At 28.9% G+C, this 16,294-nt stretch overlaps 1 protein-coding gene across 1 annotated transcript; it reads left to right on the forward strand.

Annotated features, from left to right (window-relative positions):
* The first annotated feature begins 10,663 nt into the window (after nt 1-10,663).
* On the forward strand, nt 10,664-12,766 carry LOC124909987 (palmitoyl-protein thioesterase 1-like). Its single transcript, XM_047450613.1, has 12 exons — nt 10,664-10,798; nt 11,082-11,166; nt 11,236-11,287; nt 11,372-11,392; nt 11,497-11,550; nt 11,648-11,698; nt 11,771-11,842; nt 11,949-12,014; nt 12,082-12,120; nt 12,196-12,318; nt 12,425-12,517; nt 12,596-12,766. The coding sequence occupies exons 1-12, from the start codon at nt 10,717-10,719 to the stop codon at nt 12,764-12,766; spliced, it is 909 nt and encodes a 302-aa protein (XP_047306569.1). The 5' UTR covers nt 10,664-10,716.
* The last annotated feature ends 3,528 nt before the right edge of the window (nt 12,767-16,294 follow it).

Below are 16,294 nucleotides of genomic sequence, written 5' to 3' on the forward strand. Positions count from 1 at the left end.
TCATAAATGAATTCATAGTATATTTTAGATTAAATTTACAACTAAAATTATTGAGCGTCAAAATAATTTTAGTTAGTCGAAAAAATAGTTTAAAAAATCTGCTATATGAAAAATTCCTCGAAAAGTAGATGAGAAAATAACTTACCAGGTTCTATATTGTTTCAAAGTGTTAGAACTTATTTTTTTTTTTTATATTAGTGGATTTTAAAAAGTAACTTTTGTGTTAATAATAAAAAATATATATTTATCAAACATTAAAACAAAATTAAAGTTTCCATTTATTATATAACTCTAAGGAATAATTAAAATTAAATAATAATAAATAATATTGAGCATTATTTTAATCTATTTCATTATAATATTGAGCTATCGTCGTCGCAAATGCCGTAGAAAAATAGAATCGTTGCAGATTCCGTAGAAACTCATAGCCGTCGCAGATTCCGTAGAAACTAATAGCCGTCGCAGATTTCGTAGAAACTCACAGCCGTCGCAGATTCCGTAGAAACTCACAGCCGTCGCAGATTCCGTAGAAACTCACAGCCGTCGCAGATTCCGTAGAAACTCAGAGTCGTAACAGATTGCGTAAAAAAATCATAACTTTAGAAATTTTTTATAGAAAATCAATAGATAATAATCTCATAAAAATAATAAAACATATTAAATATAATTATTTTAACTATTTTTTTATATAAAGAGTTAACTCTAATTAATTTAATAAATTATATATAATTAATTTATAATCAAATAATATAATAAATTAAATATATAATTAATTTAATTTATAAATAATATAATATAAATTAAATAAAATAATATGTGAGTCGTCGAAAAGAAGATAGAAAATCTAAAGAGTATTGCATTTTTTCTTCTTTTACTTTGTCATTTATGTCTCCATTTCTTTGTCTAAACACCAGAGAAACTCTAAATAGAATTCCTCCTTGTTCTCAATCGTCATTGTTGGTATCACCATTTTAGGTATTGCATTGTCGCCGTTGTTGGTATCGCCATTTTAGGGCAAGTAAGAGCTTGGCTCGTGACAATCTCTAAAGGTAATTTCTAGCCTCTAACGAGTTTTTCTTTTTGACTAATTTGTATATCGCCATTTTAGGGCAAGTAAGAGTCGTTCTGATCAAGGCTTCTCTACTGTGCTCGATCGAAACTGAGAAGAAAACCGAGAAGGGAGAAAGCGTTGCGGTTGCTCTGGTTAGTATGTTTTGTGATGCATGTTCTTTAATCTCCGTCTTATTCGGATGCCTAGGCATGGCTTTCAGATTTGCCGAACTTGAATACGTTTCTCTAAGGTTAAAATTAGATTCATCCATTCCGTAATAGTTAGAAGACGATAATTGTATGATAATTATAATGTAAAATCATCAATAATGCAAGTACATAATCTTGTTGAACCTGGAAAACGATATGAGACATTGAGTAGTATGCTGGATATTGATGTGAGAAATGATACAGTAAGAACAGCGGGAAGTAATTCACGCAATTTATGCAGGGTTTAGGGTAAGCTTATGCTGGAATGTGTGTTCTTCCAACTAGAGAGCAACTTCTACTTACCTGCTTAGCTTGTACTAACTAGGACTTGTTATCTACGGTAGACTTTGTCCCCCTCTAGCATGCCAAAGAACATCTAGCATGCTGATAAACGTTTTTTCACATCCAAGCTTCTAGAAGACAATAAGGTTAAATGTTTGTGTCTAAATTCATAGACAAACGTAAAACAGATAATTGTCTTATTTTTCAGATATGGATGGCATGGTTTCATTGAGCCTCTAGATTGAGCATTTATCAAAAGATTAAACATTACAGGTGAAACAGTTCAACTGTCATTTGTTTTAATTTACCAAAATTTATTAACTATTTGCTTGTATCAGTTGTGTATAATGCATATAAGAGTTATGTTGAAAACATGCAGAATCAAGCCTAAGTTGTGTATAATGCCTATAAGAGTTATGTTGAAACAATTCATATTACCATGAATGAAGACAAGATAATTATGAAAACCAAAAATGTAATATAATTATCCCTATAAACACCATGTAAACAAACACCATTAGGCATTAGTAATTCTTCTTCATGCCTTAAAACTGAACACAATTTGAGATCAAATCTTTTACAGTAAACTAGAAAAGAGGTTAGGCCCTAAGCTTTTAGGTTTGAGTACATAATATAGCTAGACGCATATAAGATTTCAGGAACAGCGATGGTGTTGGATAAAATTATTAATCACGTTCAGTCCCTACATCGTCAAGTGGAGGTTAGTCATGCACATCATGTTGAATAATTTTACATATAATTTATTCAATTTTATTATTCTTTGCACTAATTGGATTTTTGTCTATGAGACTTGCTGTTGTTAACCCAATGATTGATTTCAACATTGAGAGTGTACTGGCTTTAGAAGTAAGTTTTCATTATGGTGTAATGTTTATGTTGAATGAATAATAATGTTGATAAGTTGCAAAAATGGCACAATAAATCATCCCCTACTGAGAGTAACTTTCAAGAAGGAATGAAAATCCCAATTTCATTAATATCCCGATAACTCAATAATGAACTATGATTCTTCACCATTCACCATGTTAATTGATTGTTTACCTTTTTTTGCACTGGATTCTTTTAATTACAAGATGATGATGAAGTGTAATTGTTTGCACAACATCTTATATTCAAATAATGAAAAATACAACAATGAAGTTAACACCAGTAGTACATAATAGATCCATATATCAATTGTGCATATCATTCATTCTTATGAGTTAGGACCCATAATTGGACTATAATATAGTTAACTATAGTTTCAAACATTGCCTCCTAATGTGAATATAACAAAGTTTCTATCTATTCTTTAGGTACTTATTGACAATATTATATTAGGCAATTGTGGGAAAATATTAATCTCTTTGTATACTAAGTTTACTCTTTCTTATTGAGAATATTCTATTGGTACTTTTTTTCTAATTATATTTTTTTTATCCTCTGTTTGGCTCTAGATCATTGAAGAAGAAAGTGACAAAGTTTTAGAGGTGAGTGTGATCAATTTTATCAGGTATTCTATATCACTTTGTGCTTACTTTTCTTTTTATATAAGATACTTGTGTTAATTTTTTTGATTTTTTTATAATTAATTTTGAATTTGATTTAAATTGATCACAGGCTCGAGATTTGTTCCGTCGTCGTTTATATTATATGTGTTTGAAGGATTGAATCTTTATTACGTCGTGTTGATATACTTGATGCTAAAGAAACCAATGCGTTTATGGATTGTATTAGTTTAACATTAGTCGTTTTAAAAATATCATTTGATTTTGTGTTTAAAGTTTAATTAGTATATTTTGTGATAATAAGTTATGGTAAATTTTGAAATTTCTTTGTTTATATTTCTTTTTAGTATATTTTATTTACATGGAATACAAAAATAATGAGGTAAAAATATAAGATAATAAAATATTTATGAAAAAAAATTGCGACGGTTATTTTTATAAATAAGTTGTGATGAAAAAAAATATACGAAATAATGTCGAAAATTTTTAGAATTTTTTTTTTATTCCGTAGGATATGTCGTCAAAATATTTGACATAAATATCGTCGCAAACTCTGTCGCTAAAACTTTTCGACTAAAAGTAGGTCCGTCGGAGTATTAGCGACACACATATCTGCAAAAACTTTATTCCGATGAAAAAAACGTCGCAAATTATATATTCGTCAAAAATTTCGTCAGTAAATTCCGTCACAAATACGCTGTTTTCTTGTAGTGTTTCCATGGTAATCTTTAACTGATGTGAAAGTCTATTGTATTTCTAATTCATTTAAGGTTTTGCCTACTCAAGAGGTGAGTATAATAGGGGTTTGAATTTTGGCGCAGTTAATAATTACAATAATAATAATATTTCATCTCTTTATCCTGCAAACAGCATTGTACAAAGAAGATTGGATTGGTTTACAGAGTTTAGATGAAGTCGGTAGAGTGATATACATAAATGTATCGGGAGGGCACCTCGAGGTATCAAATATCGATATGAAGAAATACATTGTGCCTTATTTGGTGAGAAGCGCCTCGAGATATCCACTATCGATATGAAGAAATACATTGTGCCTTTTCAAAATGGTCATTGGGAGTAGATTCCATTAAACAAATGGTTGGATTTAACAAAAAAGAGAGGATCTTTGTGCATACATTATTTTTATTTTCGAACTTAAGGGAGTGTGCAATAATAAGAAAATATGACCTTCTAACAATGCTATTTTTTTTATTTGTTTGTATGGCTAACCGTTAATTTTTCTAATATCTTACAAAGCTAAACTCTGCTGAGAGATGTCAGGCGGTAAGAACGTAGAAGGCGATTCCTCTACAACATTCTGTTCTTCTCATTATTGATTGTCAATCTACACGCCAAACCATTACCTCCTCATTCATAGATCTCCGTCCAAACGATTTCGCTCGAAATCTTTCTCATCAGCATTGACGCTGGATTTTTCGTCGTCAATGGTACGGTTGCACTTGATTGAAAATGTGAGAAAGAATTAATTTTTACTGTTATCAAAAATTTAAAGTGAAAAATCGAGATTTTATAGATGACGACATAAGTTACCCTTCTGTAGAATCTGGAAGAGATTGTGATATTTAATGGGAAGATTTCAATTATAGGGCTATTTAGAGTTTTTTTTATTATGTATTATTAACCTCGTGACTAAGAGTCGTTCCCTAATTTTTATGAAACGAGAAAAATAATTTTAGTTATCTGAACGCCAAATTTAATGATTTTTTTCGAGTTCGGCATTTGTTACGTGTGGAAAAGAAAAAAATAACTATGTCCAAAAACGTTTTTAAGGTCTCTACTAATTCAATTTTAGCCTTTTTAAAACAATTTACTTTTTACATTTCAAGTTTTCCATTTTTACATGTATCTTGTGTATTTGTACAATATAAAATAAAATAAATGTACAATGAAAAGCAATTTAGAGCCTAGGAATATAAATTCACACATAAATTATTTTAAAAGGTCAATAGTCTAATAAATTAGAAATTCCATATTTAAGGTTATTCTAAGTCTATTTGATTTTTAGATTTGTCTAAGTGAGTTATTTATATTTTGTGGAAGTTTTTATGTTTTATGATTTTTATATTTCGTTTTAGGAATTTTATAATTTTGTGTTTAATTTTTGGGATTTTATAATTTTATAGCTTTGAGTCAAGTCAACTCATAGAAAAAATTATATTTTAGTTGATTTTTTGTTTTGATGTTGGTTCAATTTTAAATTTTCTAACCTAGGATCACATAAGTCACAAACTTACAATTTAAAAATCAATAAAAACCAAAGAAAAAAAAAGAAAAAAAAACTAAAAAGAACTGAAAATAAAAGTCAAAAGAACAGCCGCAAGCGTCGGAAATAAAGCGTCAGTAGCATCCTCGGTCGGCTGGAGAGGAGCAGCAGGCTGGGTGAAGTCTCTCGGTCGGAAGCGTTGCTAAATGTAGCCATGACGGTTCAGTTTTCTCGGTCGAGCGTGGAGCAGCTGCTGGAAGCGAAGCAAGCGTCGTCTTCCATGCGCCGGGACAGGCTGACGAAGCGCCTGGAAACCTTGAACATGTGCCGCTACAGAAAGAACATGCATGTTCTTGGTTTTTCTCGGTCTGAGACCGAGCAGCCTAAGTTCTAACAATTTTGTAGCCTTAAATGGCTCTTTTTTTTTTAATTATTCTTGCTCTCAAATATTATTAACAAATAATATAACAACAATATAAAAGAAAATCACATGATTGACCAAATTAAAATCAAGAAAATTGAAGAACAAGACATAAACTTATTTTTTTAACCAATTGTACAAATGGTTTTGAATGCTCATTAGTTGGGAAAGATTATAATTATTTTAGTATTGATCATTTTTCCTTTGGGATAATAAGTGTGGAGATAGTAAATGGTGAATATACTTTTTGTCTTATAAAGAATTACTAAAGTGATATATTTGAAGTTGTAGGGAAATTTATTGATAAAATAAATGATAAATTATACTTATTGAAACTCATTCATTTAACTCGTCCGAGTGAACGAGTTTGAGTACACAAATTTTACTTAATTTGTGTATGTTTGAAAAATGTAGCTTATTTATTGGTAAATCAGTTTATATTAGTGGGGCTGAGTTGACATAAATTTTATTACTATTATTGTTTATTTGTTCTGAAAACAAAGTTGTTCATAAATCAACTCAAAGTTATTTGCCAGAAAAATGAATCAAAATCAAATAAAAGTTCTTATCTTTTATCTAATATCATGATCTTGCATAGCAGCAAACTCAATTTATGACTAAGTTACAAAGTTAGGAACAAGAGCTTTTCTCTCAATAAGTCTATATTTATTGATAAAGTTTTTGTTACCGGAGGTGGAGAGATTGTATACTAAAAGATTTACTTGATGTTGTATGAAGTCCCTAATTTATTTTAATTGTCGTGATTTTTAAACGGTATTCTAATTTAGAAATGTGCTTAATGCTCCTAGACGTGATGCTATCAGCGTTATAAAGATTGAGAGACCTAGAATTTGACTTATTCATTTCTCATATTTTCAATCATTTGTCCTTGATATTTGTTGTTTTCAATTATTGAAACAATATACAACAATTCTTAGGTAACAAATTTCACTTTTATTTCTAAGATGTTTTTGATAAATATGAGGAATATATGTATTTAAGACTGAATGTATATATAATTGAAAGTGAAGATACAAAGGATGATAAGATATGGACACATATTTTGTTTCAGAACAAGGATGCTAGATAATTAAAAAAAAAAGATTATATAACTTAGATTTTCCTTTCTTAAATGAAATAATGTCATTTCTCATGCTTTATCTAGCTTTATTTAGATTCAATCGACGCAAATATTTCCCTCTTCTTACTACAAAGCATATTTATATAATTTCTTTAAAATCTTAACTAATGTAAGCAATTTGAGTGAAGCTAACATTGTATTTGCAAGGTAAAAGATGAAAACGGCTTTTTGACCTAAATTCAATTTTAATTTTTTTAACCCTAAATAACTCACTATTCTTCCAAACCCGACTTAACTCTTCATCAAACAAGGTCTCAAATGTTTGTAAAAAGGAATTTGAAGATATTTGTTAACAAAAAAATGAAAAGGTGGATTAATTTGAATAAACTCAAATATTGTATTTGCATTTTAATATTTTAAAATATTATAAAAATTAAGTAAAGTGTTTTTTTTTTTTTTTTGACGATGGAATAAGAGGTTTATAAAAACGAAGTAACTTTTTTTATAACTAATAAGGCCTTAGCCTTGCAACTCATTCCATCTTCAAACAAGTGTAAATTCACAACTTCTTAAAGTATCTTTGTCAATTGAATTTAGTGTAGGAAGATTTCGTCAAACAAGTGTAAATTCACAACTCCTTTTAGCTTTAAGTTTTTTTTAGATCTTTAAGTTACACTTGAAAATGATGATATTATGAAACTATATCAATCTAAATCTATAGTCACATTTGTAAGTATTAATTTCATTTAACAAATAAAATGTAAATACACATTAAGATGTAAATTATTTTATTTGATGATGTGTACAAATTAATTTATTAGAATTACATATTGAATGTAGTAGGTTATTTGATCTCCATTATGATATTCAATGTATTTTAATTCATTATAATTAAATTTACACATTAAATTGTATAGTTATAATAATCTATATATATATATATAATCATGCTTAATTTTTAAAGTTTCCAAATTGTCGGGTCGAAAACTGTGGTTAATTTGAATATATATTTGAGAGTAAATAGATACATGGGTCGGATTGTGGTTAAACCGCTCAAAATCTTAAAACGGTTAAAAATAAAATTAAAAAAACTATAAGTATGATTCGAACTTTCAACCTAACAAAACAAATACAATCATTTAACCAACTAAACTAATAACACTTATATTTTAAATTCAACACCAAATTTAATGAATGCGAACATTTTAACAATATAAGTTCAACTTTTTAACTAACTAATATATATATAATTATATATATATATATATTCAACTTTTAACTAACTAATATATATATATATATATATATATATATATATATATATAATTATTTTTAATTTTTTAAATGTTCGGATTGTCGGGTCAAGAGCTGTGGTTAATTTGGATATATATGTGAGAGTAAATGGATATTTGGGTTGGATTGTGGGTTGACCCGCCCATAAACTTAAAACGGTTAAAAATAAAATTAAAATTACTATTATATTTTTACCGTAATATTTTTTCACGTTTTTTTATATTATTAGTCGTGCAAATGCACGGAATATATGTTAGTTTCATAATGTTTCATAACGACATTTTAATGGAATTAAATAAAATAGGATTCATTTAGTGTATATTTATAAAATAAGTCTTTTGAGTTATTTGATAGCAATGACTATATTAAGTGTTATCTTTAGAGGTTTCTAGCTAGTCTATTTTTTTATTAAGAACTTGCACCATTAAAGGTTAATGAAGACAAAAAGTTTAAAAGAATTTCTACAGCTTGGGCATCGTGTTAAAGACGTCATTAATGAGAGAAACAATAAGGTTCATCGGTGATCATATCGAGATATATGCAATGTTTATAGTTAGTACTCGATTCAATCACACGCTTCTTCTTATGATTTTTAATTTTCACAAAGATTTTATAATCATTAAATCAATTTTAATTTTAAATATTTCCAACGTTTGATATTAGAGCAAACATAAATCTCTGTTTTGTTTAGTTATCTTAAAATCACCAATTTATTATATATATATATTGATATTTTGATCCCAACACATTAATCGTTTATACTACTTTTGTCTTTTTGTGCAAATATTATGTTTTTTTTTAATGTTTTTTTTTATCTATATATTAATCCTTGTTCACGATTCAAATACCACGAATTGCTTGTACTATTATTTTTTACCTGTATTTGTAAATAATAATATAACTTTCAATTTAAAAGACAATTCTGATAAATATAATAATAATTAATACATTCTAATATTATTTTACCTTATAAAATTATCTTCTTTTTATATACTTCCCTATTTGTTCCCATAAAAAAAACTACTTATTTGTTTCTTACTAAGAAGGCATCAGAGCTCTTTTTTGTTTGGTTCAATCAAAGTTTAGAAATATTTTATTAAATATTTATAAATAAATGAGCTTATGAATAATTCTGTATATATATAATTTTAATTAAATAAAGGAATGAAACTAAAATAACTCAAAACAATAATGATTCTCAAAAGTTCTTAGAACTGCTTAAATTAAAGTAAATATAATAATTAGGGTTATACTAACTTTTTATATATAAACAAACAAAATTAAAAGAAAAAAATATTAATGTTATAAATATATATATATATATATATATAAAAAGATTAAATATTAGATATAGTTTTTTTTTACCGTAGAGTTTTATTTTTGATAGGACGCAAATAAATTTTTCTACGTTGACAAGACATGGATAATTTTCATGTGGGGTATTGCTATAATTTGTTCGTTAAAATGATTTTATATAATATTTTTGTTGGGAGAAACTTTAAGAGTCAAATATTAAGATCTCGTTTTTGAATGAAACGTTATTTACGGTTGTCAGTCTGATTGATGAGAAATCATTGAACATTCAATAATCGTAGTTGTTCGATATGTATCATTAATAATGTTATTATTTTGACGTTTTCTAAGATAAGTTTTGGAAAGTCGGTGGAGTCGGTCGGAGAAATTAATCATTTTTTCCGATAACCTACGAGTTCGATAACCTATTTAGTAACATTGTTAATTTGATTAATTTTTTACTTTTATTTTTTATTCAAATGTCATTCTTTGTCATTGTGGTTAAACTATTCTTATTGTTTTTAATATACATGGACCACTTTTACAAAAATAATGATGTTAAACCGAGATTGAATAGAACACGAAAAGTCATTTCTTATTGAAACCCCCCCCCATGACTTTTATAGCATCGATGGTACATTGTTTCTCTTTTCATCAAGATTTGAGTTGTTATGTGTTTTGTTCGGTTCAACATCTTGTTTAGTCGAATATTTTTGTCTCGAATTTTTATAATTTAAATAAAATTTCAAACAGTTAGTGGGTTGTTTGTTGTTCATACCTTCTGATTGTGTTGGTGATCTTTTTCCGAGTATGTGTTTGTCCCCTTCTTAACAGTAAATGAGGCGAAATAATCGGATCGAAACTTATTTTACTTTTTTTTCAATAAAGAGTTAATGTATCCTCCCATTGTTTGTATAAGTTTATCATTATTTGAGTCAGTCATCTATATAGATTGGTCAATTATAATCTAACATTACATTTTTCAGCATTATTTACTAACTTACGATAATTTTAACTATCATTCATAATATTTGTTAAAAATTCCTCCGACAACATTTGTTTTATTAGACGGTTTGACTTATTTTGAAGTGATTTTCAATATATATATATATATTTAGAAGATTAAAAAAAAAGTAAAAAAGATTTCTCCCTTACACAACACGTTCTCAAGCAAAAAAAAAAAAGTAAAAAAAGTAGTTGTTTCTGCTCTGGTAAGCTCTTCCTCAGTCTCGTCGGAATCATCGGCTCCCCGAAACCAAGCAACGTTTTATTGGTCGGCTGTGCTCGCTCCAGTGAACAACACTCTTTCAGGGTTACGTCTGTGTAGAAGATTGATCATAAGTTGCTTCTGAAGAAGATGGTGAAGTTAATAATCCTTGTATTGGCATTGTTTTGGGCATTTACGTCTGCGTATTCTCTCCCTTTCGTTGTTTTCCATGGTAATCTTGGACACTTTCCGCAGTTGCTAACTGATGTGTATTTCCATTTCATTTAAGCTTTTGTTCAACTTCTTTTTTTTCATTGACAATCAGTTGTATGATGAAAACCGCTAGTTTCTGTTGCATTAATTTACTCTCTGTTGTGTGGTAGATTTCTTATTCAAGCTCCAAACCTCATACTTTAAGTTGATTTTACATGTTATTCCAGTTTTAACATAGTAAATACAATTGAAACACGTGTAGACATGATTATGTTTTGATAATATTTGGTTTATTATTGCAGGAATTGCAGATCAATGCGCAAGCAGTGGAGTGACAAATTTTACCAATCTTCTAAGCAAGTTGTCGGGTTCCAAAGGACATTGCATGTAATATCTCTGTCTAGTTCATATGCTCGATTGTATTCATTACACTGATCACTTGTTTCCTTCAAACAGAGAAATTGGAAATGGAGCAAGAGATTCCTGGTTCATGCCATTCAAAAAACAGGTTTGTCTGTCAGCCATGGCAAATCCAAGACTCAGCTATTTTCTTCTCCAAATTTAACTTCTGTTTCGGTTTTACTTCTTGCAGACTGAAATTGCTTGTGAGAAGGTGGTAGACCTACCTGGTTTGTCTAATAATTGGTAGAGTTGCTATAAAATATATATAGTTTTTCCCTTAGCCCTTTCCTTTCCTTTCTTTTCTGCAACTTACAGGTGAAAAATATTAGTGCGCTCAGCAAAGGCTACAATATAGTTGGACTTTCCCAGGTTTGTTCAATGAAATTAATCGAAAATGTTTATCTCATTCCTTGTAACTTATGGGTGAAATGTATATATTGGATAAATTTGACGGTTTTTCCTTCAGGGAAATATCCTTGGTCGTGCTGTTATTGAGTTTTGTGAAGGAGCCCCTAAAGTAATATTCATTAACATTAAAATGTATTAAATTTCCATTTACTTGATTTCTGCAACAACTTGATGAAAATAGGTGAATAATTTTGTATCACTGGCTGGTCCACATGCTGGGATAGCTTGGATTCCTTTGTGTGGTTTAACTAATGTAAGTTTACTTTCCTTGCTGCCTCGAAAGTTACTGTTTTGGACATTGAATGAAGATGCAATTATTGGGAGATGCATCCTCTATTAGTTTTTTTTTCTTCCTGCAGTACGGAAATGTCTGCTTTCCAGTGGACTATGTGATGAAATCAGGAGTATATAGTAAATATGTGCAGGTATTACTTTCCTCCCTGAATCTCCTTTTTTTTCAAAAAACAAATTTGAGAAATGATTTGATTGCAGGAAAACTTTGCACCGGCTGGTTATATAAAAATCCCAACTGTGAGTATATCTAGATTTCACCTATACAATGGTCTGGCTTCTTATACGATTTTGCAACTTTATATACTTTGTTAGGCTATTAATCAATACATGGAAGGATGCGAGTTTCTTCCTAAACTGAATAACGAATACAAGGATCAGAAGAATGCTGTTTACAAGAAAAGATTCGCCAGCTTGCAGAATCTTGTGCTTATCATGGTGAGTGGAACTATCTTTTCTTTTCACAACTTTTCAGTTTATAAGAGCATACTGGAATCCTGTTTTATTGGCATAATTCCTGTTTTCTTGTTATGGTTATCAACAGTTTGATGATGAAGAGGTTTTGGTTCCGAAAGAAACCTCATGGTTCGGGTATTTCTCAGATGGATCGCGGAAAATGGTTTTGCCTGCTCAAGAGGTGAGTATAATAGCGGTTTGAATTTCGACACCGTCATTAATGACAATCATAATAATATTTGATCTTTATATCCTGCAGACAACATTGTACAAGGAAGATTGGATTGGTTTACAGAGTTTAGATAAAGCTGGAAGGGTGCGATTCATAAATGTATCCGGAGGGCACCTCGAGATATCGGATATCGATACGAATAAATATATTGTGCCTTATTTGAAGAGAAGTTTCTGGTGGAATCGACCATTGATATGAATAAATACATTGTGCCTTTCCAAAATGGTCATTGGGATTGGATTTTATAAATAAAACAAGCGGTGAATTTAAGGAAAAGAGAGGATCTATTTGCATATATATATATATATATATATATATATATATATATATATATATATATATATATATATATATATATATATATATATATATATATAACAATATTATAACGTTTGAACTTAATTTGCGTTCTTTTTAATAAAAGTTAATATTTTTCAAAATAAAAATAAAAACGGGAGAGTGCAATATTAAGAAATGCAAAAAAAAATATTATTTTTTTATTTGTTTGTATGACATTTAACTTATCAGAGTTAATTTTCTCTTCTTGATCAATATTTTATTTTTCATATATATACATTTACTAATTTGATAAATAAACTAGAATTATTTGAAGTGAAAATGATTAAGGTAGCGACTAACCCAAAAAAAAAAAGAGCAAAATAGAAATTTTTTTGGTAAAGTCTTCAGAAAATTATCCCGTGCTCATATTTCTCTCTCAACGTGAAAGGAGCTCTTTTGAATCAAAATGCTACGAAAATCAACCCCTGTTGAACCTTCTAGCCCCGATCTAACTTTTGCGAAGTGAAGTAGAGTTCTTGTCAGAAAATTGTATGTTCTTAAGGACCAAATCTTAATTTGGTCTTAGTATTTAGTTTGTTTTCCATAATATTTAAACTACAATACTAAAAGCTCGAGGTCGATCACTAAAAAAACGGAAACAATAACCCTAGAAATTTTTTTGAATAAATTGACTTCAATATTCCGAAATGTTAAGTTTCGTATGTTTACAATTGTTTACCCACTATCCACTATGATATAAACCACTGTCTTATTGTTTCATGTTATAAAATCCTCACAAACGGCTTGTCAATTGCATCGTATTAAAAACTTTGGTAGTGGGAGAAACGATAAGGTTCATCAGTGATTAAATCGAGATACAAGCAATGGTTGGAATTGGTGCTCGATTCAATCACGCTTTCGTTTCTCGATTTCATTTTTAGAATCATTAAGTTTGGTAGTGGGAGAAACGATAAGGTTCATATGAAATCGAGAAACATTCAATATAGATATATTAATACAGATATATAGATATATTATATATAGATATATAGATATAATATATATTATGTATAGATATAGATATTCTATAGATATATGGGAAGAATGTCAATTTTACACACCAAGTTGTAAGAAAGTGTCAAATTTATTTATTAAGTATCAAAATTTCATTTATATGTATGAACTTGTCAAAAAGTGTCAAATATATTTAAAATAACAGAAATGTTAAACGGTGTTAAAATTTTTGCCACATGTAATATCCACATATTTTTTATTTTTTTAAATTGACATTACTTTAATTATTTTTTATTCAAACAAAACATTAAAATCTTTTCTTATTTATTTTATCTTTCTTTACCCTCACAACTTACCATTTTCTTTAAATATTTCTCTCTTCATTTCTTCATCTATGAGTAATTTTATTATTAATTTTATTACCTTGATTCGACATTGTCCACTAATGGCGACAATGATTTAGGGTTCGACTAATGAAGATTTTGGCCACAACGTCTATGATTTAGGAATCAGCCAACAAAAACTTCCACTAACGATGATGACTATTTAAAGTTCAGTTAGGGAGCATTTGGAAGTTAGGGAGCATTTGGAGGTTAGAAGAAGGTAAAAATCCAAAAGAACTTGAGTTAATCAAAGAGAGAAAAATTAGAAAAAAATGGAGAGTTGTGGAGGAATGAGAGAGAAAGTAAAAATAAGTTTTGTTTAAATGGAAAAATAATTAAAATAATGTCAATTTAAAAAAATAAAAAATATGTGATATTACATGTGGCAAAAATTTTAACACCGTTTAACATTTATGTTATTTTAAATATATTTAACACTTTTTGACAAGTTCATACATATAAATAGAATTTTGATACTTAATAAGTAAATTTGACACATTCCTACAACTTGGTGTGTAAAATTAACATTCTTCTCATATATATATATATAGATCTATAATATCTATATCTATATATATATATATATATATATATATATATATATATATATAACGATTTTCAAAACCTTGGAAAATACAAAGCACAACCGTCCAGCTTAACATTCACTATCTCTAAGATTAGAATTTACTCAAAAAGAATGAATATGAAGTGATAGTAAAATGATTTGTTGCAACAATGAGAGAATTAATGAATGCTCCTAAATAGATATTATGGAGGTTTAGTGAGCACCATGCCGAATTTCTCTACCATTTTCTTCTTTTTTACTTTGGCCAATATGAGTTTACCTGGTACTAGCAGCTTTATTGGGGTTCTATATTTAGATATAGATATTATAATATATAGATATTATATATATAGATATTATATATATAGATATATATATATAGATATATATCTATATATAGATATATATATATATAGATATAATATAATATATATATATATAGATATAATATAATATATATATATATATATATAATATATATATATATATAATATATATATATATATATATATATATATATAATCTATATCTATATATATAATATCTATATATATATATATATAATATCTATATCTATATATATATATATAATATCTATATCTATATATATATAATATCTAGATATAGATCAGATTTAGGAGCATTCATTAATTCTATCATTGTTGCAACAAATTATTTTACTATCACTTCATATTCATTCTTTTTTAGTAAATTTTAGTCTTAGAGATAGTGAATGTTAAGCTGGACGGTTGTGCTTTGTATTTTCCAAGGTTTTGAAAATCGTTCCGGTGATCAAACCGGTTTTTTTGACGAATTCCGGTTCAACCGGTTCATCCGTATCAACCACCGGTCAAACCGGGTAACATTATCACATTTTTTTTTCTCTTTCTCTTTATTTCTCTCTCTTTCCATTCCTTCCCATCACAGCCTTTCTTCTCTTTCCGCCCCGTCCCTTCTTCTGTTTCTCTCTCCCGTCCCATCCCTTCTTCCATCCCTTCACATCACACAGTCCTTCTTCTCTTTCCATCCCGTCTCATCCTTTCTTCTCTTTCTATCCCTTCTTCTCTTCCCTGTCCAGTCTTTCTTCCCACCCCTTCTTCTCTTTCTATCACTTCTTCTCTTTCTCTTCTTTTCTCAATCTTTCTTCTCTTCCCAGTCTCATCCCAATCTTTCTTCCTTTCTACAATTAATTATTTAAACCGTAGGCAAAGATTGCAGGCAAAGATTGCAGCAGTAACGCCAACAACAAAATACAGAAACGAAGGTCAAAGTCAGAAAAAAGGATTGTTGCAGAAATTTTGGTGTTTAGAGAGAGAAAACCTTTCTAACCGGAAATTTCGGGATCACTTTTCCGTCCGAACCGTCCGGTCCAACCGGATCTTAACCGGTTCGTAAGGTTCACGTATTGAAGCTAATAACCGGTACGGTTAACCATCCGTTTCACGGTCCGACCGGTTGGACCGGCGGTCGGACCGCGTATTTTAA

This window comes from Impatiens glandulifera, chromosome 7, assembly GCF_907164915.1.
Source record: "Impatiens glandulifera chromosome 7, dImpGla2.1, whole genome shotgun sequence".
Taxonomy (NCBI): Eukaryota; Viridiplantae; Streptophyta; class Magnoliopsida; order Ericales; family Balsaminaceae; genus Impatiens; species Impatiens glandulifera.